Source organism: Staurois parvus, unplaced genomic scaffold (genome assembly GCF_062004578.1).
Source record: "Staurois parvus isolate SC_StPar_1 unplaced genomic scaffold, SC_StPar_1.0 ptg002140l, whole genome shotgun sequence".
NCBI classification, from domain to species: Eukaryota; Metazoa; Chordata; class Amphibia; order Anura; family Ranidae; genus Staurois; species Staurois parvus.
Genome location: NW_028319936.1, coordinates 3491454 through 3516505, shown reverse-complemented (window position 1 = coordinate 3516505; position 25052 = coordinate 3491454). Strand labels below are relative to the sequence as shown.

The window sequence follows — 25052 nt, the reverse complement described above, 5'->3', positions numbered from 1 at the left end:
GACGTGTCCCCCTGCTTAAGCCAGTATATGTCCGGGTCCGTCTGAAGTTTGCTAGAGAGCATTTGGATGATCCAGAAGAGGATTGGGAGAATGTCATATGGTCAGATGAAACCAAAATAGAACTGTTTGGTAGAAACACAACTCGTCGAGTTTGGAGGAGAGAGAAGGCTGAGTTGCATCCAAAGAATACCATACCTACTGTGAAGCATGACGGTGGCAACATCATGCTTTGGGGCTGTTTCTCCGCAAAGGGGCCAGGACGAATGATCCATGTACAGGACAGAATGAAAGGGGCCATGTATCGTGAGATTTTGAGTGCAAACCTCCTTCCATCAGCAAGGGCATTGAAGATGAAACGTGGCTGGGTCTTCCAACATGACAATGATCCCAAACATACCACCCGGGCAATGAAGGAGTGGCTTCGTAAGAAGCATTTCAAGGTCCTGGAGTGGCCTAGCCAGTCTCCAGATCTCAACCCCATAGAAAACCTTTGGAGGGAGTTGAAAGTCTGTGTTGCCCAGCGACAGCCCCAAAACATCACTGCTCTAGAGGAGATCTGCATGGAGGAATGGGCCAACATACCAGCAACAGTGTGTGCCAACCTTGTGAAGACTTACAGGAAACGTTTGACCTCTGTCATTGCCAACAAAGGATATATAACAAAGTATTGAGATGAACTTTTGATATTGACCAAATACTTATTTTCCACCATAATTTGTAAATAAATTCTTTCCAAATCAGCCAATGTGATTGTCTGGATTTTTTTTCTCATTTTGTCTCTCATAGTTGAGGTCTACCTATGATGTCAATTACAGGCCTCTCTCATCTTTTTAAGTGGGAGAACTTGCACAATTGGTGGCTGACTAAATACTTTTTTGCCCCACTGTATAATTCTGATTGTACTTTCATGTTTTCAAAATGTCTGTAAGCAGTGTTCCATTTTTCAATTTCCTTGACAATAAAAGTTGTTTGGATTGAAAAAAAAAAAAAAAGCACAGCCAAAGCTCTCTTGGCTGTACTTCTCCTGTGGATCACAGGAGTGCAGTTCGTTCTGCACTCCTTTGACCCGTTTTCAGCTGGCAGAGGGCTAAAACATGCTGTCAGCTGACATCACTCAGCAAGTCCAGGCTGGGGAAAGATCCCGACTTTAAAGTCGGGATTCATCCCAGAGTATGGAGCAGCGCATAGCTCAGCCTCTCAGCAGGGGCAGAGTGACCATTTTGTAAACTCGGGCACTGCCCGAGGGCCCGGGGTCAGTAGGGGGCCCTATGAGATGCCCCTGGTACTTTTTTCATAGGCTTTTTTGAGTTTGGGCAAGGACACAGGGGCTCCATGATCCCCTATTGCCCAGGGGCCCCATGAGTTGTCAGTCCACCCCTGCCTCTCAGCGATCCTCTCAGAGCCTGAGCCACCTGCTCTCCCCCTCCATAGCGTGAGGGGGGCAGAGCAGAGAGCGATGACCGACAGTCAGTGCTCTCTGCTCAGAGCGGCTGTGAGAACTCAGCGATCAACAATCATGTTCTCGCAATTAGAGCTGGTAAAGTACAGAAGTGGCGGGAACACTATGCTTGTCCCCTTTCTGTTCCATAAACCGCCAGTGTTTTTGCGCATGGTGTGCACTGTCCTTCGCCCACATGGGCACCTGAGGCCATATGCAACAAATTGTGTTCCACCGCTAATAAACTGTTTGATTTGGAAAACCTCACCATCTTTCCTTGTAATGTGTGGCCATGATGCATAAAGGGGCAGACCTTACATTTACTGGACTTACATTTATAAGATCCTATAAATTAAGAAATGTAGGAATGTCCTGTATTAAGCCCTGCTAGTGTTTTATTAGCGTTTTTACAGTACATGTAGGGGAAAAAAGCTCAAAAAAAGCTGTTAAGAGCGTTTTAGTAATGTGTAGGATCATTTAGGGTTTTTGTATTGCATTTTACCAATTCTTAGATGTGGTGGCTGCATTCGTTTTTAGGCTTCTTTTCCTTTATTTTCACCTGGTGACTTGACCAGTAAGTCTGCTATTTTTCACTTGTTTTATTAGACCAAGCTGTCCAGCAAAAATGGCAGTTAGAGGGTTTAGACAAACTTTCTACCACTGACTGTGATGCTTACAATGATCAGCTTTTATTCATTTATGTAAAACCTTTATCCCAAAAGGAAAAAAAAGATGTTGCTGTAACTGCTTAAAAGTGTTAGCTGGAGGTCTGGATTGATGTGTTTGTTAAAGCGGAGCTCCACCCAAAAGGGGAAGTTCCGCTTAATGCCTTTGTCCCCAGCCCCCCCAATAAGGATTGACATCTATGGGGAGGGGGTACCCGAATTTGACAGGTACCCACTTCCAGTGCAATCAGCTAAGGCGATCGGAAGCAAAAGTTGTCCTCCCCCTCCCTCCCCGTAGTCTTCTGGGACACGTGACAGGTCCCAGAAACTACAGGGCCATTCAGGAAGAGCAGCGCTTCTTGCTCATGCACAGTGGGCACCCGGCTGTGAAGCCGCAAGCTGTCATAGCCAAATGTCCACACTGAAGATGCCGGCACCATGGAGAGAAGACAGCCAGGGAAACCAATCATGGTGAGGACACCGCTGGACTGAGAGACAGGTAAGTGTCCGTATTTTAAAAGTCAGCAGCTACAGTTTTTGTAGCTGCTGACTTTTCATTTTTTTTTCAGGTGGAACTCCACTTTAGGTCCATCCAAATATTATAGTGCATCTAACACTACCCTCTTCCCAAATTGACATTGCTGTAGCCCATAGGTTTCTCCATTGCTCCTCCATCCAAAGGGGAGACACCCTAAGACAGGAAGAGTGTTATTGGCTGGATCACCAGGTGAAAATAAAGGAAAAAAAAAACTAAAAAAGGAAAACTATTGCAGCCATCAAACGTAACCCCATAATGATACCATAACACATACAGTATATGTGGTATCCAGGATTTGGCCGTTAAACCTGTACACTGCATATGCTGTATGTGTTCCTGTGTTTGTGCTGCCAGTGCTCTCCGAGACTGGACTGTCACTGAGAGCCCGGGGCCTTGTAGTAACTCTTGGTTTTTGGTCACCTGTTGTCTGTGATAGCCTCTGATTGGCCACCGCAGTGATCAGTCACTGTATAGTCTGCCCCTGTGTGTGTTCTTTCACTTCTGAATAGCCGGAGAGAATGATGTGATGAGGTTTGATCTAGGATAGTGTCGGGGTTAGTATTAGGGGCAAGGGTCAAAGGTGAAGGCCAAGGTCAAAGGTGAAGGCCAAGGTCAAAGGTCAGGTTCTGCATATTCTAGGTGGGAGTTTTAAAAAACTGTATTTTTAAAATTGGTATCAGTGTTAGTGTCAGCGTGTTTTAGGTAGGATAAAAAAAAAAAAAAAAAAAGCAAAATGTGCACTTTAAATTGTTTCTGGGCCCTACTATGTGCGCAAACAACAGACAACATGCTCATATGTGGTATCACTGCGATCATCCAGAACAGAAGAATTTATTTTGGGTTGTTCTTTGATGGTAAGCTATGGTAATAGCATAAAATATACAGCTAAATTTTAAAAAGGTAATTATTTTACTATTTTGGGCTAATTGTACTTTGATAGGAAAAATCAGCAGATATTCATTACTATTTACTACCAAGTGAAAGCCCAATTTGTCCTGAAAAAACAAGGTATAATCCACCTGGATACGCTAAGTAGTTGTGATCATATGTACAGTTTTACTAACACGTCAAAGTTGCAAAATTGGGTCTGAGTGTTAAGGTTTGTTTTACCCTCGGTCATGAAGGGGTTAAAGTGTTACTAAACCCAGGACCCTGTATTCACTATATCTGGTCTCCCACAGTACGCAGAACATGGAAATGCAAATATTTTAGTAAATATAAACTGCTAAATATATATTCCCATCAGCAGTATATAGCAGTCTTGTGACTTCTATCAATGTCCAGTTGAACACTGGTTAAAGCTTGTAGAAGGAGTTTTCATCTTGTTCTGACTGTCCTATGAGGCTGCATAACCCCTGACCCTCTGCCTGGACAGTGCTGATTGGCCCTGTGCTGATCACATGCACCCTCCCAAAAAAAACTCTAGCAATAAACACTAAATTGAACATGTGCTGAGTGACTCCTAGAGCTCTGTACTATCAGCAGATGGATTGGGGACAGTAGAAGAAGGGGATGATCAGAGAAGACAGGGTGAACCAGCCTTTTTTGCACAATGTGGAGGATTAACCTCTTCGGTTCCACAGTGAGTATAACACGCATGCTTTACTGCATTTACAGACTGATTTTACGGTTATGGGTTTAGTAACACTTTAAGTACTGGTAAGCTGCAAAATATAGTGTTTTTGGGTTTATTACCTTAGTGATAATTTATTATTGTTAGATCATATTTAATTATGACAGTAAAAAAGGATTATTCACTTTTATTGGATTATGTTAAAGGTTCATTTGCAACAGTTGAAATGCGTCCTGCAAAACCTGGTCTTTGGCAGCTTGATACAGAAGTGGCGGAATATCAGCAAGCTGGAATGCAATCAATATTCAGCATTGCAAATGCAGGTAAGGAGATGTAGGTAATCAAGTGATTCATTTCCCTGCAGGAGCAAATTGGATCATGCTTTGCTGGGGTTTTTTTTTGCCTTCCTCTGGATCAACTGTGGGTATAGGATTATAACTTTTTTTTTATAGTTTAACTGGATGGACTTTTGTCTTTTTTTCAGCCAGACTAACTATGTAACTATGTGTGCTATCATGGGGGGGTTTACATTTTTTTAATATTTATTTTGCTTTTTTATTTTTACACCTGTATATTATTTAGTCTGTCAGACTAACTATGTAACTATATAACTATACTGTATGTATCAGTCATAAAATATTTGAATTATTAGCAGGCTTATTGAAGGTAATTTTCAATCTTCTATTTTCTGCTCTAATAAAAGGAATGTTAAAATTTAGTTGCTTAGGGTTATTGAACATCTTTTGTCTTTGACCCTGGCTACAACTTTTGTACATAAAAAAAATGTTTAATTTTCCAGAATGTAACTTTCCCCTTGGCATGGAAAGCAGACTGATATCTGATGATCAGATCACTGCATCACATTACATAGGTAAGTAAAATCTTCTAAAAGCTGGCCATGCAGTTATGTTGTAATGTAGAAATATTTGAATCTATGTGAAGTCCAAACTTCATATTTTTAGTTTTGGATAGAATTAGGACTTCTGTCCAGTATTAACTGCTGTCAGAGTTCCCCAGGAGATAATTACACTCTATAGCTGTCTTGGTGACCATTGTGTCTGCTGCAGAAGCTGATGTCAATCCAAAATGTTGGAAATGAGGTGAAGGGAAATCTTCCAATGGGGACAGCTTTTCTAAGAGGGGATATTCCCTATTCTAAGAGGGGAGATCTCCTCTTAAAGGCTAAGTTCATCTTTTCATGCAGAATTTCACTTTTCATAATAAATAGAATCATGTTGTCATATAACTTCTGGCCAAGCAATCCCAATGTTATGTCTCACTTTCCTCATCCACAAAGAGTTTGACATTTTAAAACATTCTTTCTGCTTGCATCACTGCCTGTAGGTCAGCTCCCATCATTCTCTGTGTTTTTGCATCTCAGAAAAGGGTGTGATAGGGTGTGTATTATCAGTCTGGACCAGGGGCAGACTGACAACTCATGGGGCCCCCGGGCAATAGGGGATCATGGGACCCCTGTGTCCTTGGCCAAACTCAAAAAAGCCTATGAAAAAGGTACCAGGGGCATCTCATGGGGCCACCTACTGACCCCGGGCCCTCGGGTAGTGCACGAGTTTCCAAACGGTCAGTCCGCCCCTGGTCTGGACCACACCTCTCTCATTGTTATATCACCACCTACTTCTTCCCTTGTGGTGACCATACACATTACAATCTGATTGTACAATCTCCTTTACATCTGCCTTCAGCTATGTAGTGCAAGGGCCTGTCTAATCTGATACAAATTGAATAGATTGTTCAGGTGGGTCTTCCTATTCCATAGTTCTGGTAAATCTAAAGAAAAATGTACAATCAGATTGCATAGCTTATGGCCATTATTATTCAAGTACATAGGAGGGAGTGGATAGATACACTCAGCTGTCAGGCCCTGTTCACATTTTCACATAGCGGGAACAGTGCACAGTTTGGGGGGGCATTATGGAGCATTTACGCTCATCACGCATAGGGCAGCGCTTTCACTTGAACAGACTGCCCTATGCGCAACAATTGCCCCAAGGAAGCTCCAGAACTTTTTTTATTAGAGTGGAGCATTGTGCGTTTTTTACTGTGCTTTTTGGTACATTTGCAACTTGTTTCTGAAACGCATGGCAAAGAATGCATTTTCTGTGCCTTGCATTTGGAAAAACAAAAATGTGAATGGAGCCTCATTGTTCTTGTGTAAACACACCAATTTCACTTTTAGGCCCTATTCACACCTAGTGTAGTGGGAGCGCATGTTTTTTGGCTTGTTTTTCCTGTGACACACTGGATTGAAGAAGTGGGGCCAGCCTCTAACATTGTTGACATGCACTGGATCCTGCTGTAAGTGGCCCCCTTGGCATAATGTACAATGTGTGGAGTTATTATTATACAGGATTTATATAGTGCCAACAGTTTGCTCAGCACTTTACAATATAACGTTAGCCACAGGATGTTTTACAGGTCCAGGGCTGTGGTCTGCTAGTGGCAGAGCCCTGTCCTTAGAGACCCCTGTGAGAGTATGCTCATCATGGAAGGCAAAGCCAGGTTGGATTTACAGCATGGAAGCTCTTTAAATATTCATGTCCATGATATCTTCCTATCTACTAAATCCCAATGGGGTGTGAGGGGGCCAGTGACCACCCTTTCGGGGATCACAGCTGTGAGCCGGGAGCACTTGTTTCATTTTAAATTTGGGCACCATTTCTTTGCCACTGCACCTGTGTGACTTTGCTTTTAAGGTGTCTAGTGTGCCTGTATGAGCAGGGTACTTGCTGCGCCTGTGTACCTCACTCTCCTTTGAATTACTATGGCTGTGTGCCCTGCCTTTTCTTCTTTCTGGGTGCACTTTTTGACAAGGAAATAGCTCTCCTCCACTGGCACAGTATAATGTTGTCCGCGCTACCTGGGTTTACAGCAGCATACAAATGCTTTTCACCAAGGTCTAAGAATCCCCCAGTGGCACACCATCAGGGGTCGCAGAGGTCGCAATTGTGACCCAGCCCCTGCTCCAGGGGAGTCCGTGCGGCCTTCCTGTCACATTGGGTTTTTCAATTAGAGAAACTGATCACCTTTATGCAGCGGCTGAAAAACCAGTGTCTCCCCCTCTTCCTCCCACTGCTTTCAGCTGCTGCATACAGGTGATCGGTTCCTCTAATTCCCCCCCCCCCTTGTGGACTTATCACCCTCTATGTGCTCTGTGTCTCCTGTCTGTTAGTGTGTCTGTGCCTCTGCACACAGGTGCCTAATGGATGGGGCTGCTGTGTAGTGGAGGAGGTGGGTCAGGTGCTGAGGGGGAATGATAAGCGGTTAGTGCAGTGATAAGGGAACGTTCTTCCTTCGTGCTATGTGGACTGTCTCTGTGTGAGCTGGTCCTGCCACCTCTTTCCCTCACCTCTCCCTCCAAGTCAGTGTCTCCTCACCTCCTTCTATCATTACCCTCCTGACCTGTCCTCAGTCATGATGGGATGCCTAGGCCGGGGATACATGCTTTATACTTGGAGCTGATCCGGGTGCCAGAGATCCTAAAAGCAAGTTCATCAAGTAGGGAGTGAAGAGCATGGGGGGAGGAGAGGGTAATGTGGAGGGCGTGAGAACATACAGTCCAGGACACTGACAGGGCTGGGGGACTTCTACACATTGGGTGGAACTGAGACTTCCTCAGACTCCCCCTGTACTGGAAACATTCCATTTGTAGGAGAGTGACAGGGGACTGCATGGGGAAGAAAGGAAGGGTGAGTTCTGTGCAGGCTGCAGGTGGACCCCTGTGGGACATGAAGGGACTCCAACACTGCCATATGAATCAGCGGTCAATACGGTGACCCCACCAATGTGGCCTCCCTGTCACATTTGGATTTACACCTGGACAGGAGGGGCAGCAGGTCGGCATATACAGGAACCGATTGGTTCTATTTTCATCCTGCAGCCAATGAAAGCCATCTTCTTCTCTTCTTTTTGCTTGCATTCAGTGGCTGCGGGAGGAAAATACAGCTGATTCCTGTATATGCCACCTGCTGCCCCTCCTGTCCTGGTTACTCTTATATCTGTTGTGTGCTCCCCTGTACCTCCTGCTCTTGACAGCTGCTGTGGTGCCTCTTGCTGAATATTGGACTGTCTCTTGCTGGATATTAGGGATGTCTCTTGCTAGATATTGGACTGTCTCTTGCTAGATATTGGGGATGTCTCCTGCTGGATATTAGGGATGTCTCTTGCTGGATATGGGGATGTCTCTTGCTGGATATTGGGACTTTCTCTTGCTGGATATTGGGCTGTCTCTTGCTGGATATTGGGGATGCCTCTTGCTGGATATTGGGGATGTCTCTTGCTGGATATGGGGAAGTATCTTGCTGGATATTGGGCTGTCTCTTGCTGGATATTGGGGATGCCTCCTGCTGGATATTGGGGATGTCTCTTGCTAGATATCAGGCTGTCTCTTGCTGGATATGGGGATGTCCCTTGCTGGATATTGAGGCTGTTTCTTGCTGGATATGGGGATGTTTCTTGCTGCATTTTGGGACTATCTCTTGCTAGATATTGGGAATGCCTCTTGCTGGATATTAGGTTGTCTCTTGCTAGATATTGGACTGTCTCTTGCTAGATATTGGGGATGTCTCCTGCTGGGTATTAGGGATGTCTCTTGCTGGATATGGGGATGTCTCTTGCTGGATATTGGGACTTTATCTTGCTGGATATTGGGCTGTCTCTTGCTGGATATTGGGGATGCCTCTTGCTGGATAGTGGGCTGTCTCTTGCTGGATATTGGGTATGCCTCCTGCTGGAAATTGGGGATGTCTTTTGCTAGATATCAGGCTGTCTCTTGCTGGATATGGGGATTTCTCTTGCTGGATATTGGGGCTGTTTCTTGCTGGATATGGGAATGTTTCTTGCTGAATTTTGGGACTATCTCTTGCTAGATATAAGGTTGTCTCTTGCTTGATATTGGGGCAGTCTCTTTCTGGATTTCTGACTGTCTCTTGCTGGATATTGGGACTGTCTCTTGCTAAATATCAGGGATGTCTCTTGCTGGATATCGAGGATGTCTCTTGCTGGATATCGAGGATGTCTCTTGCTGAATATCAGGGATGTCTCTTGCTGGATATCAGGGACGTCTCTTGCTGGATATTGAGGATGTCTCTTGCTGGATATCGAGGATGTCTCTTGTTGGATATCAGGATGGTCTCTTGCTAGATATTGGGGTCATCTCTTGCTTGATATGGGGGGTTGTCTCTTTCTGGACATTTAGGATGTCTTTTGTTGGATATTGGACTGTCTGTTGCTGGATATTGGAGATGTCTCTTGCTGGATATGGGGGATGTCTATTGCTAAATATGGGGGCTGTCTCTTGCTGGATATGGGGATGTCTCTTGCTGGATTTGGGCTGGAAGTGCCTCTGAGCTTACTTTAAGTGCTAGATATTTCTACTGTTTTGTACATTTTACTACATTGCTTTTTATTAACAAATTACTTGTATAGCCCCCCAAATTATATTTGGTCTCCTGTTTTCTAAAGGGAGCAGTGCTAAGAGGTGTGCAGGGGTGGAGACAAGAGGCAGTTCTAGGGGTAGGTAGGGGCCAGAAACCGCCTTCACCTAGGGGAGGAGGGGTGAGTCCCTGCACCTTTTCTCTGAGAAAAGCCCTGTCCGTATCAGTCACTGACTCTGTTCATTCATAACTGAGGCATAGTAAACTGTGTTTACTATGCTTCAGTTAATGAATGAACAGAAAGCTCAGTACAGAGCTATTTCTGTCCATTCATTCTGTATAGCTAAGTGTACTGCAGAGAAGGAGATTGAGGGCTGTGTCCTCACTCTCCGTTCTCTGTCTCAAAGGTAAGATGCCAGGGGTCTGTTTAGACCAAAACTCCCAACAGGTCTGATAAAAAAAATATAAAAATAATTTAAAAAAATACAATTGTAAACAATTAAATAGAATTGTAAAAAATTATTTAAAACAAATAAAATAAAAATAATAGACTATTGACACCATCCACTGCGCTACTGGTACCATCTACTACTGCCCTACTGACACTATCCACTGCTTTACTGACACTATACACTGTTCTACTGACTCCATCCACTGCCCTGCTGACTCCAACCTCTTTCTACTGACACGTCCACTGCTTTACTGACACAGCACACTGCTCTACTGACATCAACCTCTGCTTTATTGACACCATCCACTGCCCTACTGACACCAACTTCTGCCCTACTGACACGCCCACTGCTTTACTGACACAGAACACTGCGCTACTGACACCAACCTCTGCTTTACTGACACCATCCACTGCCCTACTGACACCATCCACTGCCCTATTGACACATCCACTGCTTTATTGACACCAACCTCTGCCCTACTGACACATCCACTAACTGACACTATCTACTTTCAAGGTGGGCTAAGTTTATCATTTTTACAGTAACATTACATTTTTACAGTAAAGGTGATTCTTTCCACTTCAGTCATTGTCATTCCTTCCTTATGTCCTGCCTCAAAGCATCTAAAGGAAACTTCTCTTCTCTGTGTAGCACTCCTCTAGTTAGTCAGGGGGAGCTAGCTAGATTTTTTTTAGTTAAAAGTTGGATAGCAGCCTGGGATGAGTCAGCCAGGGTACTCTGCGTCAGGGTTGAGGGCTCTGCGGGTCAGTTCCCTGATACCTGATAAGCTTGAGAAGTTTCTAGAAGGCAGAAGGTGGGGGTGACAGGCTGATCTGCATACTTAACGGATCGTGACCAATCCCCAAACAGGAGGCTTGGCATGGGGTCAGAACAGCCCTTAAGTATGAGAGAGCCTGATTAGGAGGTGGTCAGTGTTGGGTGGAAGATGGAGTGAAAAGGCTGGAGTGTGGAGCCTGGGGAGGGGCCCAGAAGAGGTACCTACCTGCAGGCAGGAGCTGGAGAGGAGGATCTCTCAGCCTCACCATCCGCTGAGAGAGGATTACCTGTAGAGCAGGGCATGAGCCAGCCCACTGTACGGCCCGAAAGCAGCCACCAACCCATCATGCTCACAGGAGAATACTGAGTGAGTAATCCTACACCCCCTGAGCCAGATAAGAAGAGAGGAGAGAGGGCAGTCAGGTGGCAAACCCAACTAGCTCCTCATCTGTGGCTGCTTTGCTAAAGTGGCAGTTTCTGGGTCCCCTTGCCCAGGGATTCCCTCAGGCAGCTGGGAGAAGAGAAGGATATGTCTGGGGTCTGAGGTGGTACACCAGAAGAGCTGGAGAGCTCTGCAAAGCAGAGACGTTCATTCTTTTTGTCCACATCTGTACATAGTTGCTAAGGAGTTTGTCCTCGTGTCTCTACAGGTCCTTGGGCATCCCATACACCCCTCAACCCCATCCAAGTTCAATACCCCTTAATAAAACTAGAAAAACAAGCTCAAGGACTGTTTACAGTCTCTAGTGTGAAAGTGTGGAAGAAAATGTATGTTGCCTGGCTGTGCAAGACTATAGGAGGACTCAAAAACTCAGCCACTCCTATGGGGGTAGTGCTACATCTGGAAGCCATTGGATTCTCAATTTGTAATTCCTGAAGGTTCCCACAGGCTTCTCTCTCTCTCTTTTTTTTATTTATTTATAAAAAAAAAGTTTTTATAACTAATACAAAAAAAAGAAAAAAAGGAAAAGAAAAATATATAAAAAAAGAAGAAAAACAAACAAAAATGAAAATACAGTTACCTTGCAGGGCAACAGAGCATTAAAAGTGAGTAACAGCACCAGTACATACAATTCAACAGCACCAGTGTGTATAAATCGATACCATCAAATGCTACAAAATAACATTTGTAGTACACAAGTATATTGTATCAGTAGTATACCAAAGCTCTGTAAAGAATAAGACCTGCCATCTCAGCAGACAGAAAACATACCCATCTTATTATATAAAACAAGAATAGAATGCATTGTGTCCATCCATTTATTTCAGATTTTTTCATACTTGTGAGGGGTATTTTGTTGGGCATATGCATGCTTTTCAAATATTACATATTTATTTATTTCCAGTATCCAATCTCTCAGGCTAAGAGAATTGGATGAGATGAGACCCAGTGAAAAGCTATCAAGTTGCATACCATATACCCTAATTCACATACCCTAATAAGCATGGAAAAGGGTCTGCAGTCAACACAGAGCCTTATAAAGTATTTAGGGTATCTATCCCCTTCTGCCAATAATGAAGCTTGGGGCATTTTCAAAACAAATGTATAAAAGGAGATTGAGCACATTAAGAATTATCCGTAAAGCCAATTTTATGCAGAAAACTCCCTGCTTCTCGCCTGCAAGCCTGCTACATGGGTTCCTGTTTACACGATTGTTTTATTGTAAAGCGCTGAGCAAACTGTTGGCCTTATTTAAATCCTGTATATTAAAGTATAATAATAAGTTCTACCAGGTGGATGTTCAGGGCTCTTCTAATGACACACTGATGTCTGAGTCTGTTGAGCCTTCTTGACACATTTGTTATGTGGGCCTGTTTGCGTGTGTTACTGTGTTGCCCACCTCTCAGTTTGACTGCTGTAAGACTGAAAAAAGAGGGCTTTTAAAATTCAGTTAGATCTGTATTTATTAATTATTAAAGATGCATAAAGATCATGTCGGTCCAGCATTAGGAGTAATAGTGACCAGAAAAGACTCCTCTTTTAGTCTGGTATTTATTAAAAAAAAAAAACCTTTGGAAATGCATGGTGCATGTGTCTTACTTTGTACAGAATTAGACTACAAAAAGGAGTCATTATTTCAGTGTACACCATGAAGGTTTCTAGGTAGGGTTGCCACCTCATCGCTTTAAGGCTCCATGCACACCTGGCGTTTTAATAACATTGGTAGCATTAGCTATGTAAAGTCACGTTAAAAACAGAGTTTTACCCCATTTTGCAGCGTTTTAATTTGTTTTTCAGTACTAGAGCATTTTTACAGTTAAAAAACTCCTCTAGAAACCCACTAGTTCTGGGGGTTTTTTTCCAGCCAAAAAACGCCCCTGCCAAAAAACTCTGATCACAGCCTATGTGTGCATGGACACATAGGATAACATGCTGGGGAGTTTACTGCCTGTAGAAAAAAATGTCAAAAGCCAAAAACAGCAGCTGTAAAAACGTCCAATGTGCATGAGAACTAAAACCGAACACATATTAATTACACAGGTTCTGAGGCCAAATTAATGCAGATAAGGAACTAACTAACTAACTAACCCTTGGCGCCGGCACCTCCTGGGTTTTAAGATCATGTGACTGCCATGATTCACCGTCACAGCGGTCACATAATCGGGAAAGGTCCCAATCGAAAGAGGAGATTGGGACCTTTCCTTGAGTTCCGGACATGTGTGCTGGGAGCTCATAGGGCGCACGCTCTCAGCACATATGTTTTTCTTAATTGCATGCAAATGTGCGGCCACTCGGCGTCAAGGCCCAGATGGCGGGAGGCCGCACATTTGCGTGCGGCCGACGCGAAGAGGTTATTTGCCACCTTAATCAGCCACAGAACCTGTGTACTTAATATGTGTTCGGTTTTAAATGGATGAGGTGGCAACCCTATTTCTAGGTAAGAACAATTCTATTTTAATACCTGCTGCAAGTCACATAACAATTTCCTTTGTTCCTATATATACAAAAGGTTATAATCCAGACAAGTTTTGTGTTACAGAATTCAATAGAACCTCTGTGTTGCCAGTGTTAGCAGCCAACAGCACATATGATGGTTGTTGGAGTGCTGCAAGTTCTCAGACAAACAGGCAGAGCAATAGAAGACAACCAGGCATGATACCAAATCATACCTATGTAGTTGTTAAAGCAGAATGTAAAAACAAGCAGAAGACAAACTAGGGGTCATTGCAGGAGGGAGACAGAGGCGTAATCTGAGATACACGCCAGCATCAGAATCCAGGAAACAAATACCAATGCAGTAGTCAAGCTGACACATGTAAACTTAGTCTTTCAATCAGGCATTGAATGAAAGTTTAGGGTTACCTATAAAGGTAGCTATTGAGGCTCAGGTGTCAGCTACAGCGTGGTCTTGCTGCAGTGCACAGTAGCAACCACCAGGTGGCAAATGCTCAAGACTAATTGTTACAGTTTGCAAGGAAACTGGAAGTGATGGTCCCTGGCTAACTGTTACACTCTGGATGTCTGACAGCCAGGGGCAGACTGACCATTTGGAAACTCGGGCACTGCCCGAGGGTTTGGGGTCAGTAGCGGGCCCCATGAGATGCCCCTGGTACCTTTTTCATAGGCTTTTTTGAGTTTGGGTAAGGACACAGGGGCCCCATGATCCCCTATTGCCCAGGGGCCCCATTAGTTGTCAGTCTGTCCATGCTGACAGCATTAGAGAGTGCCAGAGTCTATTGTATTCAGTTAGATAATGGCAAAAGGGGATCAGCAGGGATCAAAGCCTGCCTATATATTAAGCAAACATGATCACAGGTTTAAATTGTTTAAACATCTACACACATGGATAATGTCATTTACATTTAGCTCATCTTTTTACATGAATATCTGGGTTATTGCAAAATAACATTCATTTCCATAATCAGTGTTTTGATACATAACGTTTAACTTTTTCTACAGAATATTAATAATAATAATTAGTAGTATTACTCAACAGATAAAAAAAGGATGCAGGAATTAAAGTGTTACTAAACCCAGGACCCTGCATTCACTATATCTGGTCTCCCGCTGTACACAATACATGGAAGTTCAATTATTTTACTAAATATAAACTGCTAAATAACCTTTCTCATCAGCAGTTAGAGCAGTTTTGTGACTTCAGCTGAGCACTAGTTAAAGCTTGTAGGAGGAGTTTTCTCTAGGAAATGGAAATCCCCTGACCTCTGCCTGGACAGTGCTGATATGCCCTGTGCTGATCGCATGCACTCTACCAAGAAAAAAAAAACCTCTCTAGCAATACACACTAAACTGAGCATGTGCAGAAGGGCTCAGTTCAGTCTGTCTTATCAGCATGGACATTTAAAAAAGAGGAGGGGCAGAAAAGAAAAGATCAAACAGCCTTTTTAAACAATGCAGATGATTAACCCCTTAGGTTCCACAGTAAGTATAACAAGCATGCTTTACTGCATATACAGACTGATTTTACTGTTGTGGTTTAATAACACTTTAACTGCCCATAATGTACTATGAATAAAGGTGGAAGAACCCTGCACACAAGATTTTAAAATGCAAAAGAATAAGGTTCTAGTAATTGTTTTCAGTACTACACTACTTAATATCACATGCATTACCATTTGATTCTATAGATTACTGGGAGCCAAAACTTGCCAGATTGAACAATGCAGGTTCATACAATGCTTGGAGTGTACACATGAATACATCTTCATTGCCATGGATACAGGTATGTGTTTTCAACACCTTTAGAATGTGTTTTTCCTGAGGCATTCTTTACCTTGCTAGCTAGAGGAATTTGCAATTTTGTAAATATATGCTGTATGCATCATACATACACAGCTTTCCTGAGATGATTTTTTATCTTCATTCTCCTCCATAACATAGTTTACTAGATTTCCATCCTACAAATGCACTTGTAGTTTTAGATGTACTTTGAAGTGAACCTTCAATCAAAATGGAAACATTTTGTACAAAAAAAGTACTTTCTTCCACCAGACTTCAAACACTTCCAGAAGGGCAGGTGACACCCTGCTGTCTCCAGGAAGAGCTGGTCACTCAAAATCTCTCCAGCCCATTTTATAGGTGAGGGGCTTTGTGCAAAGTCTATCTTCCATTTTTATAAAAGGTTCTTTCAAGTAAACAACAAACAAATAAGTCCTACTAAAGCCAATACTTTTTTTTCCACAGTTACAGCAACTTTTTTTTTTCTTTGGAAAGGGTTTCGTGTTCATACAAGAATCCAGGCCCGGGCTGGCCATAGGGCACATTGGGCATCTGCCCAGTGGGCCAGGGTAGCATGTGGCAGCTGTGGCAACTGGACTGCTCCTTGAGCCCACACCACTCACCCAGTCTCTCAGCTGCCGACTGCCTGACTGGCCAACCAGTTCATAGCATGGCCATCAGAGCTAGGGGGCGGAAACTGGAGGCCAGCTGACCGTGAAGGGGGAGGAGCTGCAGGAGACCCCATCACCTGATGTCAGGATAGGTGTCTCTGCAGCCGGAGACACAATGAAGCTGGACTGCGGCACCAATAAAGTGAGTGCCAGACGTGCCAGTTCTGTTGTTTGTCAAGTTAGACAATTTTTGTAAAGGCTATTAACTGTGATGAAAGGATGCTTTGGTCACTGTCTCTCTCTCTCTCTCTCTCTAAAGTGAAGTAAAGACTTTGCTTTCACTTTACCTTCTGTCATCCTCTGTTCAACATCACTCACATTGTGAAAGAGAGAGAGAGAGACAGTTCTCAGACCCAACTAGGTGTCCTGCATTTAAAGTGGTTGTAAAGGAATTTTCTTTTTACATAACTAAGATCTCTATACTTACTTGCTCTGTGCAATAAAATTGCACAGAGTGGCCCCGATCCTTCTCTGCTCGGGTCCTCCGTCGGCACTCCTGGCTCCTCCTCTCTTGATGGTGCCCCCAATAGGAACCTGATTCCCATGGGGGCACTTATGCGGGCTCACTCCCGAGCCCCACTTCTGCATCCATTGACACAGACAGTGAGACTCGGCCCTACCCCCACTTCCTTGTCACTGGAGTTGATTGACAGGAGCAAAAGCAAATGGCTCTGGCTGCTATTGATCTGCCCAGTGAGGAGGGACAAAGCCAGGAGAGCCGCAGCTCTCATGCACAGCACTGGTTCGTGATTGGGCTTAGGTAAGTATAAGGGGGGATAGGGGCTGAGTCTGTGACACAAAAGATTTTTTTACTTAATGCATAGAATGCATTAAGGTCAAAAGCCTTGAGTCTTTAGAACCACTTTAACCACTTCCCGCCCGCCGTACGTTTATAAACATCCTTGGATGGGAAGGGTGATATCTTAGTCATCGCTGCAGCAATGATTGAGATATTATTCTTTAGCCCAATTGCACAAGATAAAAGTAATCTGGGTGGCTAACAAGTTGCTGTATTACTTTTACAGATGTGGAAGGGGGTCCCACACCCCTCCTACCACCACCCCCACCATTTTTACCGGGCTCACCCATGCAATCAAGGGGCCCGGTAAGGGTACAACTGGTGGATGCCAGCTGTGGGCACACAGTGAGAGAAATGAATGTTGTTCCTAGCACTGTGTGACATCAGAAACAGGAAACGACAAGGATTTAATCACTTTCTGTTTCGGTTCTTTGTTTACCTGGCTGTTACCAGCCAGTAAAGCAACTGATCAGACTGATCTGTTTCTGATTGGCTGCAGTGGAGGCCAGAGGAGAGATTTGGGGTCCAATAGACCCCAGATCTCTCCAAAAAGGGGACCTGTCATGGCCCATGCTATTTCAAGGGATGTTGTTCATCCCTTGTAATAGCGATGAAGTTGATAAAAAAAAAAAGTTAAAAGGTACAGTGTTAAAAAAAAATGTCAATAAAAAAACAATAAAATGTAAAAAAAAAATTAAAGCATCCCCATTCCCCATGTTCGCACGCAAGTAGGTCCTGCACACATATGCAAATGGTGATCACACCACACATGTGGGCTATCACAGCAAATCTCAGAGAAAAGAAAAAACTATTTTTAAATTACAGAGACTGAAGCAGGCCAAATATTACAAAAAGACATAGAGAAACCGGTAGTTGTCATTTACTATTACAGTTTCTTATATAGCCCTGTCAATTTTGCACACTGCTGGATAGCATTACTTTATAAAATCACTCTACCATGCAATCCAGTGCAGGCAAATGTACTGCGATCTGTGTTTGGGGTGTCTTTAGGATAACATTGACACCTGCAGCAGATCATCCACTAAGTGCAATTTGATTGTAGTGAAGGAAACGCACATGGAGCACAGCTTTCCTGCACCATGTTGTGATGTGAACGACCCATCAAGCCAATGAATAAATACAGACAATTGTAAACATCTCTAGCAATGGTATGGTTTGTCCCAACCCAGTAACTCTCACATTTCTGGAGAGCTTAGTGAAAATATAATTAAACGATAACATCATTTGTTTTTACCAAGGACTAACTCCCTACCCCTTACTTTGTGTACTGTTAAAATCTGCACTGCCCAGTGCCGCAAAATCTTTGCATAAGTACATATTGTTTTCTGGTAACTATGTGGTTAATACTTACATACATAGTTACATAGTTAGTCTGTCTGAAAAAAGACATAAGTCGATCCAGTTCAACCATTAAAAAAAAAAGTTATAATCCTATACCCACAGTTGATCCAGAGGAAGGCAAAAAAAAACAGCAAAGCATGATACAATTTGTTCCTGCTGGGAAAAAAAATCCCTCCTGATACCCCAAGAGGCAATCGGATATTCCCTGGATCAACTTTACCTATAAATGTTAGTATCCAGTTATATTCTGTGTATCTAGGAAAGAATCCAGGCCTTTTTTAAAGCAATCCACTGAGCTGGCCAGAACCAACTCTTGAGGGAGTCTATTCCACATTTTCACAGCTCTCACTGTGAAGAAACCTTTCAGTGTTTGGAGATTACATTTCTTTTCCTCTAGATGTAAAGAGTGCCCCCTTGTCCTCTGTGATGACCTCAGGGTGAATAACTCTACACCGAGTTCATTATATGAACCACTGATGTATTTATACATGTTGATCATATCCCCCCTTAATCTCCTCTTCTCAAGAGTGAATAAATCTTTCCTCATAGTTGAGCTCCTCCATGACTCTTATCAGTTTGGTTGCCCTTCTCTGTACTTTCTTTAGTTCCACAATGTTCTTTTTGTGAATTGGTGCCCAAAACTGAACTGCATATTCCAGATGAGGTTTTACTAATGATTTGTACAGGGATAAAATGATATCTCTCTCTCTGGAGTCTAATACAAGAGAGGATTTTGCTCACTTCAGAAACTGTAGCTTATAAAGAAAATGCTCAGTATATCAATTTCTTTTTTATTTTGCTTCCCCTTAAAGGACAACTTCCACTTTCTTCTTCAGTGTAAACCACATAGCTAAATACTTGCCTTCAGCTCCACTCCTGGGGTCTTTATTGTATGGCCCTGCCCAGCACCAAAAGTCTTTGTACAAAAAAAGCCCCCAATACCAGAAGTAACATAATAATATAGTTGTCAGGTTTTACAGGATATGTAAAGTAATCTTTGTATGCTTGATTTAGTGATCATTTAAAGGATAACTATGCCCAAGAGCAAAACGTTTATATATTGCAGCTTTCCAGACCTTAGCTGTGGTGGCTGAAAATTTTCTGCAAGTACTAAAAATGCCTGTCAATCTTGTCAAAAATGCAAGGGTCTTGTTGCTTACTGTGAACTGTCCTGGAAGCATAAAATAATGTTATATTTATTCTGTAAGCTACTAATCTTCCCATCTCTCATGTAATGGAGATGAAGAAAAGGAGAAAAGTCCAGCCTGGGTACCTCCATAGAACCATGGAAGATAAGGTGTAGCAACTAAAAGAAAAATACCCCCCCCCCTCCAAAATAAAATGAATGTAGCCACTTCATCTAAGAACTGGCATGCTGGAATATAGAACATTTTTGTTGTGGGATGTACATACACTTTAACTTTGCCATTTGCATTTAGCAACCAGTTTGCTCACAAGACTCGCCTGGGGCTTTCTTTGATATGTGGCTTTACTTTAATCGGTAAAAGGTCTTTGGAAAAACAATGTTTTTTCTTTTTAAATTTAGATGGATTTACAAAAAATATATTTAATCTCTGGAATAAAAACTCAAGGTGCTAGTAGATATTTCAGCCAGTATTACATTACTGAGTTCTTTGTGGTGTACAGCAAAGACAAGAAAAAGTGGGCAGCTTTCAAAGGAAATAGCTCTACATTGCATAAGGTACGTAATTTATTACTTTTCTGATATACATATAGGTTTGGCAGACCTGTGTTAAATAACATGAAATTCAAAAATTTGCATTTTGGAGAAAGTTGTTTTGCAACTAAATATATTTATGAATTAAAAACGTTTTCTAGTAAACCACCTTTATAACAGAGAGAGAGAGCCCCAATGATTTCCATGTTGAATGCTATGACAATATCCCACTTATTGTCATGTATTTGGCGTTATCACTTTGATACAGTTATTGATTCTCTTAAATTAAATTATGCCTGCACTGTTGAATATTGCTCCATTGATGAGAAATCTCATGGAAAATCATTGAGAGCTATGGACCAGGAGATCAACATTCTGAGAAGTACTGATTTCTTAGGAAACCTCAGCAAGAAATTTCTCATCAATGGAGTGGCGTTCTGTAACATGCATGGAAGGAGAGCTAAGTATTATATTTCTTATTTACAGACACAGCTTCTTTTTTTTCTTAGGATACTCCATATAGGGTGTCTTTCCATTCTCCACTCAGCCCCTCAAGCCTGACCTGTAAACAACTAAGCCCAATCTCGGTAAAATGCATCAATGGGTGTGGCTACAGGCAAGGACTGTCAGCATACATGACAGTCCTCACTAGAGATGAGCGAATCGAACCAGGCGAACCGGAATTCGATACGAATTTCAGGAAAAATTCGATTCGCGGCGAATCCGAATATTAGCCTACTTCGGGTGCACGAATCGGATTTTTCCCGATCAGCCGGCAAAAGTGTCCCTGCAGAGAGCTCCGCTATTTCTGACAGTTCTCTGACAGTTCCTTCACATGTACAGCGGTTGAAACATTGTATCTATTTGTTTCCATTTAGGATACAGATGTTTCAACCGCTGTAAATGTGAAAGTCAGAGAACTGTCAGAAATAGAGGAGCTCTGCAGATACACTTAGCGGAGCTCTGCAGATACACTTCTTGCCGGTTTGGAATTCTTCTTATTTTCATCCTACTTCTTCTTCTTCTTCTTCATCCTCATCCTCAGAAGAAGAAGAAGAGGATGAGGATGAAGAAGAAGAAGAAGAAGAAGTAGGATGAAAATAAGAAGAATTCCAAGCCGGCAAAAAGTGTATCTGCAGAGCTCCTCTAAGTGTATCTGCAGAATAGAGGAGCTCTGCAGATACACTTTTTGCCGGCTTGGAATTCTTCTTATTTTCATCCTACTTCTTCATCCTCATCCTCATCCTCTTCTTCTTCTTCTGAGGATGAGGATGAAGAAGAAGAAGTAGGATGAAAATAAGAAGAATTCCAAGCCGGCAAAAAGTGTATCTGCAGAGCTCCTCTATTCTGCAGATACACTTAGAGGAGCTCTGCAGATACACTTTTTGCCGGCTTGGAATTCTTCTTATTTTCATCCTACTTCTTCTTCTTCTTCTTCCTCATCCTCATCCTCAGAAGAAGAGGATGAGGATGAAGAAGAAGAAGAAGTAGGATGAAAATAAGAAGAATTCCAAGCCGGCAAAAAGTGTATCTGCAGAGCTCCGCTAAGTGTATCTGCAGAGCTCCGCTATTTCTGACAGTTCTGTGACATTCACTCCATACAGCGGTTGAAACATTGTATCTATTTGTTTCCATAAATGGAATCCATTTATGGAAACAAATAGATACAATGTTTCAACCGCTGTATGGAGGGAATGTCACAGAACTGTCAGAAATAGGCTATTTCTGACAGTTCTGTGACATTCCCTCCATACAGCGGTTGAAACCGCTGTATGGAGTGAATGTCACAGAACTGTCAGAAATAGGCTATTTCTGACAGTTCTGTGACATTCACTCCATACAGCGGTTGAAACATTGTATCTATTTGTTTCCATAAATGGATCCATTTATGGAAACAAATAGATACAATGTTTCAACCGCTGTATGGAGTGAATGTCACAGAACTGTCAGAAATAGGCTATTTCTGACAGTTCTGTGACATTCACTCCATACAGCGGTTGAAACATTGTATCTATTTGTTTCCATAAATGGATCCATTTATGGAAACAAATAGATACAATGTTTCAACCGCTGTATGGAGTGAATGTCCCAGAACTGTCAGAAATAGCCTATTTCTGACAGTTCTGTGACATTCACTCCATACAGCGGTTGAAACATTGTATCTATTTGTTTCCATAAATGGATCCATTTATGGAAACAAATAGATACAATGTTTCAACCGCTGTATGGAGTGAATGTCACAGAACTGTCAGAAATAGCCTATTTCTGACAGTTCTGTGACATTCACTCCATACAGCGGTTGAAACATTGTATCTATTTGTTTCCATTTATGGAAACAAATAGATACAATGTTTCAACCGCTGTATGGAGGGAATGTCACAGAACTGTCAGAAATAGCGGAGCTCTGCAGATACACTTAGCGGAGCTCTGCAGATACACTTTTTGCCGGCTTGGAATTCTTCTTATTTTCATCCTACTTCTTCTTCTTCTTCTTCATCCTCATCCTCATCCTCAGAAGAAGAAGATGAGGATGAGGATGAAGAAGAAGAAGAAGTAGGATGAAAATAAGAAGAATTCCAAGCCGGCAAAAAGTGTATCTGCAGAGCTCCGCTAAGTGTATCTGCAGAGCTCCGCTAAGAAATAGCGGAGCTCTGCAGATACACTTTTTGCCGGCTTGGAATTCTCCTTCTTCTCATCCTTCTTCTTCTTCTCATCCTTCTTCTTCTTCTCATCCTTCTCCTTCTTCTCATCCTTCTCCTTCTTCTCATCCTTCTTCTTCTTCTCATCCTTCTCCTTCTTCTCATCCTTCTTCTTCTCATCCTTCTCCTTCTTCTCATCCTTCTTCTCATCCTTCTCCTTCTTCTCATCCTTCTTCTCATCCTTCTCCTTCTTCTCATCCTTCTCCTTCTCCTTCTTCTCATCCTTCTCCTTCTCCTTCTTCTCATCCTTCTCCTTCTCCTTCTTCTCATCCTTCTCCTTCTCCTTCTTCTCATCCTTCTCCTTCTTCTCATCCTTCTCCTTCTCCTTCTTCTCATCCTTCTCCTTCTTCTCATCCTTCTTCTCATCCTTCTCCTTCTTCTCATCCTTCTCCTTCTTCTCATCCTTCTCCTTCTTCTCATCCTTCTTCTCATCCTTCTCATTCTTCTCATCCTTCTTCTCATCCTTCTTCTCATCCTTCTCCTTCTTCTCATCCTTCTCCTTCTTCTCCTTCTTCTCATCCTTCTCCTTCTTCTCATCCTTCTCCTTCTCCTTCTTCTCATCCTTCTCCTTCTTCTCATCCTTCTCCTTCTCCTTCTTCTCATCCTTCTCCTTCTTCTCATCCTTCTTCTCATCCTTCTCCTTCTTCTCATCCTTCTCCTTCTTCTCATCCTTCTCCTTCTTCTCATCCTTCTTCTCATCCTTCTCCTTCTTCTCATCCTTCTTCTCATCCTTCTTCTCATCCTTCTCCTTCTTCTCATCCTTCTCCTTCTTCTCCTTCTTCTCATCCTTCTCCTTCTTCTCATCCTTCTTCTCATCCTTCTTCTTCTTCTCATCCTTCTTCTCATCCTTCTCCTTCTTCTCATCCTTCTTCTCATCCTTCTCCTTCTTCTCATCCTTCTCATCCTTCTCCTTCTCCTTCTTCTCATCCTTCTCCTTCTTCTCATCCTTCTCCTTCTCCTTCTTCTCATCCTTCTCCTTCTCCTTCTTCTCATCCTTCTCCTACTTCTCATCCTTCTTCTCATCCTTCTCCTTCTTCTCATCCTTCTTCTCATCCTTCTCCTTCTTCTCATCCTTCTCCTTCTTCTCATCCTTCTCCTTCTTCTCATCCTTCTTCTCATCCTTCTCCTTCTTCTCATCCTTCTTCTCATCCTTCTCCTTCTTTTCATCCTTCTCCTTCTTCTCATCCTTCTCCTTCTTCTCATCCTTCTCCTTCTCCTTCTTCTCATCCTTCTCCTTCTCCTTCTTCTCATCCTTCTCCTTCTTCTCATCCTTCTTCTCATCCTTCTCCTTCTTCTCATCCTTCTCCTTCTTCTCATCCTTCTTCTCATCCTTCTCCTTCTTCTCATCCTTCTTCTCATCCTTCTCCTTCTTCTCATCCTTCTTCTCATCCTTCTTCTCATCCTTCTTCTCATCCTTCTCCTTCTTCTCATCCTTCTCCTTCTTCTCATCCTTCTCCTTCTTCTCATCCTTCTCCTTCTGCTCATCCTTCTCCTTCTCCTTCTTCTCATCCTTCTCCTTCTTCTCATCCTTCTCCTTCTTCTCATCCTTCTCCTTCTCCTTCTTCTCATCCTTCTCCTTCTCCTTCTTCTCATCCTTCTCCTTCTCCATCTTCTCATCCTTCTCCTTCTCCTTCTTCTCATCCTTCTCCTTCTCCTTCTCCTTCTTCTCATCCTTCTCCTTCTTCTCATCCTTCTCCTTCTTCTCATCCTTCTCCTTCTCCTTCTTCTCATCCTTCTCCTTCTCCTTCTTCTCATCCTTCTCCTTCTCCTTCTTCTCATCCTTCTCCTTCTCCTTCCTCATCTCCAAGGGCATTTAAATTAAAGGTACAGTGTTCTGCACTAATTTAAAGGCTCTCTGAAGCCTAGAAACCCTTTTTATAAGTTAACTTCGTAGCGAATAAATTCACATCGAATCAAATTTCTTCCTGAAATTCGGCGAATCAGCCGAATCGAATTTTTGAATAATTCGCTCATCTCTAGTCCTCACCCATAGCGAGGACTGCTTTTGTAGTCCTATTTTGTATGACCTTTTATTAGGACTTTCAGTTTAATAACAGAGTAACTTTAAAGAAGAGCTAAAGGCTAAATGTTTTTATGCTGTCCTACTAACAGTTGGCTAGCTAACAAAAATGATAGAAACAGCATTGTGTTTTATTCCAAAACTGAATTTACTTCTGTGAATAGTTCTGTAAAACTGCACTTCAATCACAAACTGAAATTACAATATGCTTGAATATACGTCTCTCACAAATGCTTACAAGGAACACATTTCTTGCAAACTGCTACCTACAAATCACATAGAATATATTTAAATGTGATCTAGAAATGT

The 25052-nt window shown here is 42.5% G+C and overlaps 1 protein-coding gene across 1 annotated transcript in view; it reads left to right on the top strand.

Moving 5' to 3' along the window:
* The window catches only part of F5 (coagulation factor V), a 170480-nt gene that overhangs the window by 115427 nt on the left and 30001 nt on the right, over nt 1-25052 (top strand). The window contains exons 19-22 of the mRNA XM_089665178.1: nt 4421-4537; nt 5014-5085; nt 15424-15518; nt 19893-20048. Of these exons, the coding sequence (XP_089521304.1) occupies nt 4421-4537; nt 5014-5085; nt 15424-15518; nt 19893-20048 (440 nt within the window). The remainder of the gene's footprint in view (nt 1-4420; nt 4538-5013; nt 5086-15423; nt 15519-19892; nt 20049-25052) is intronic.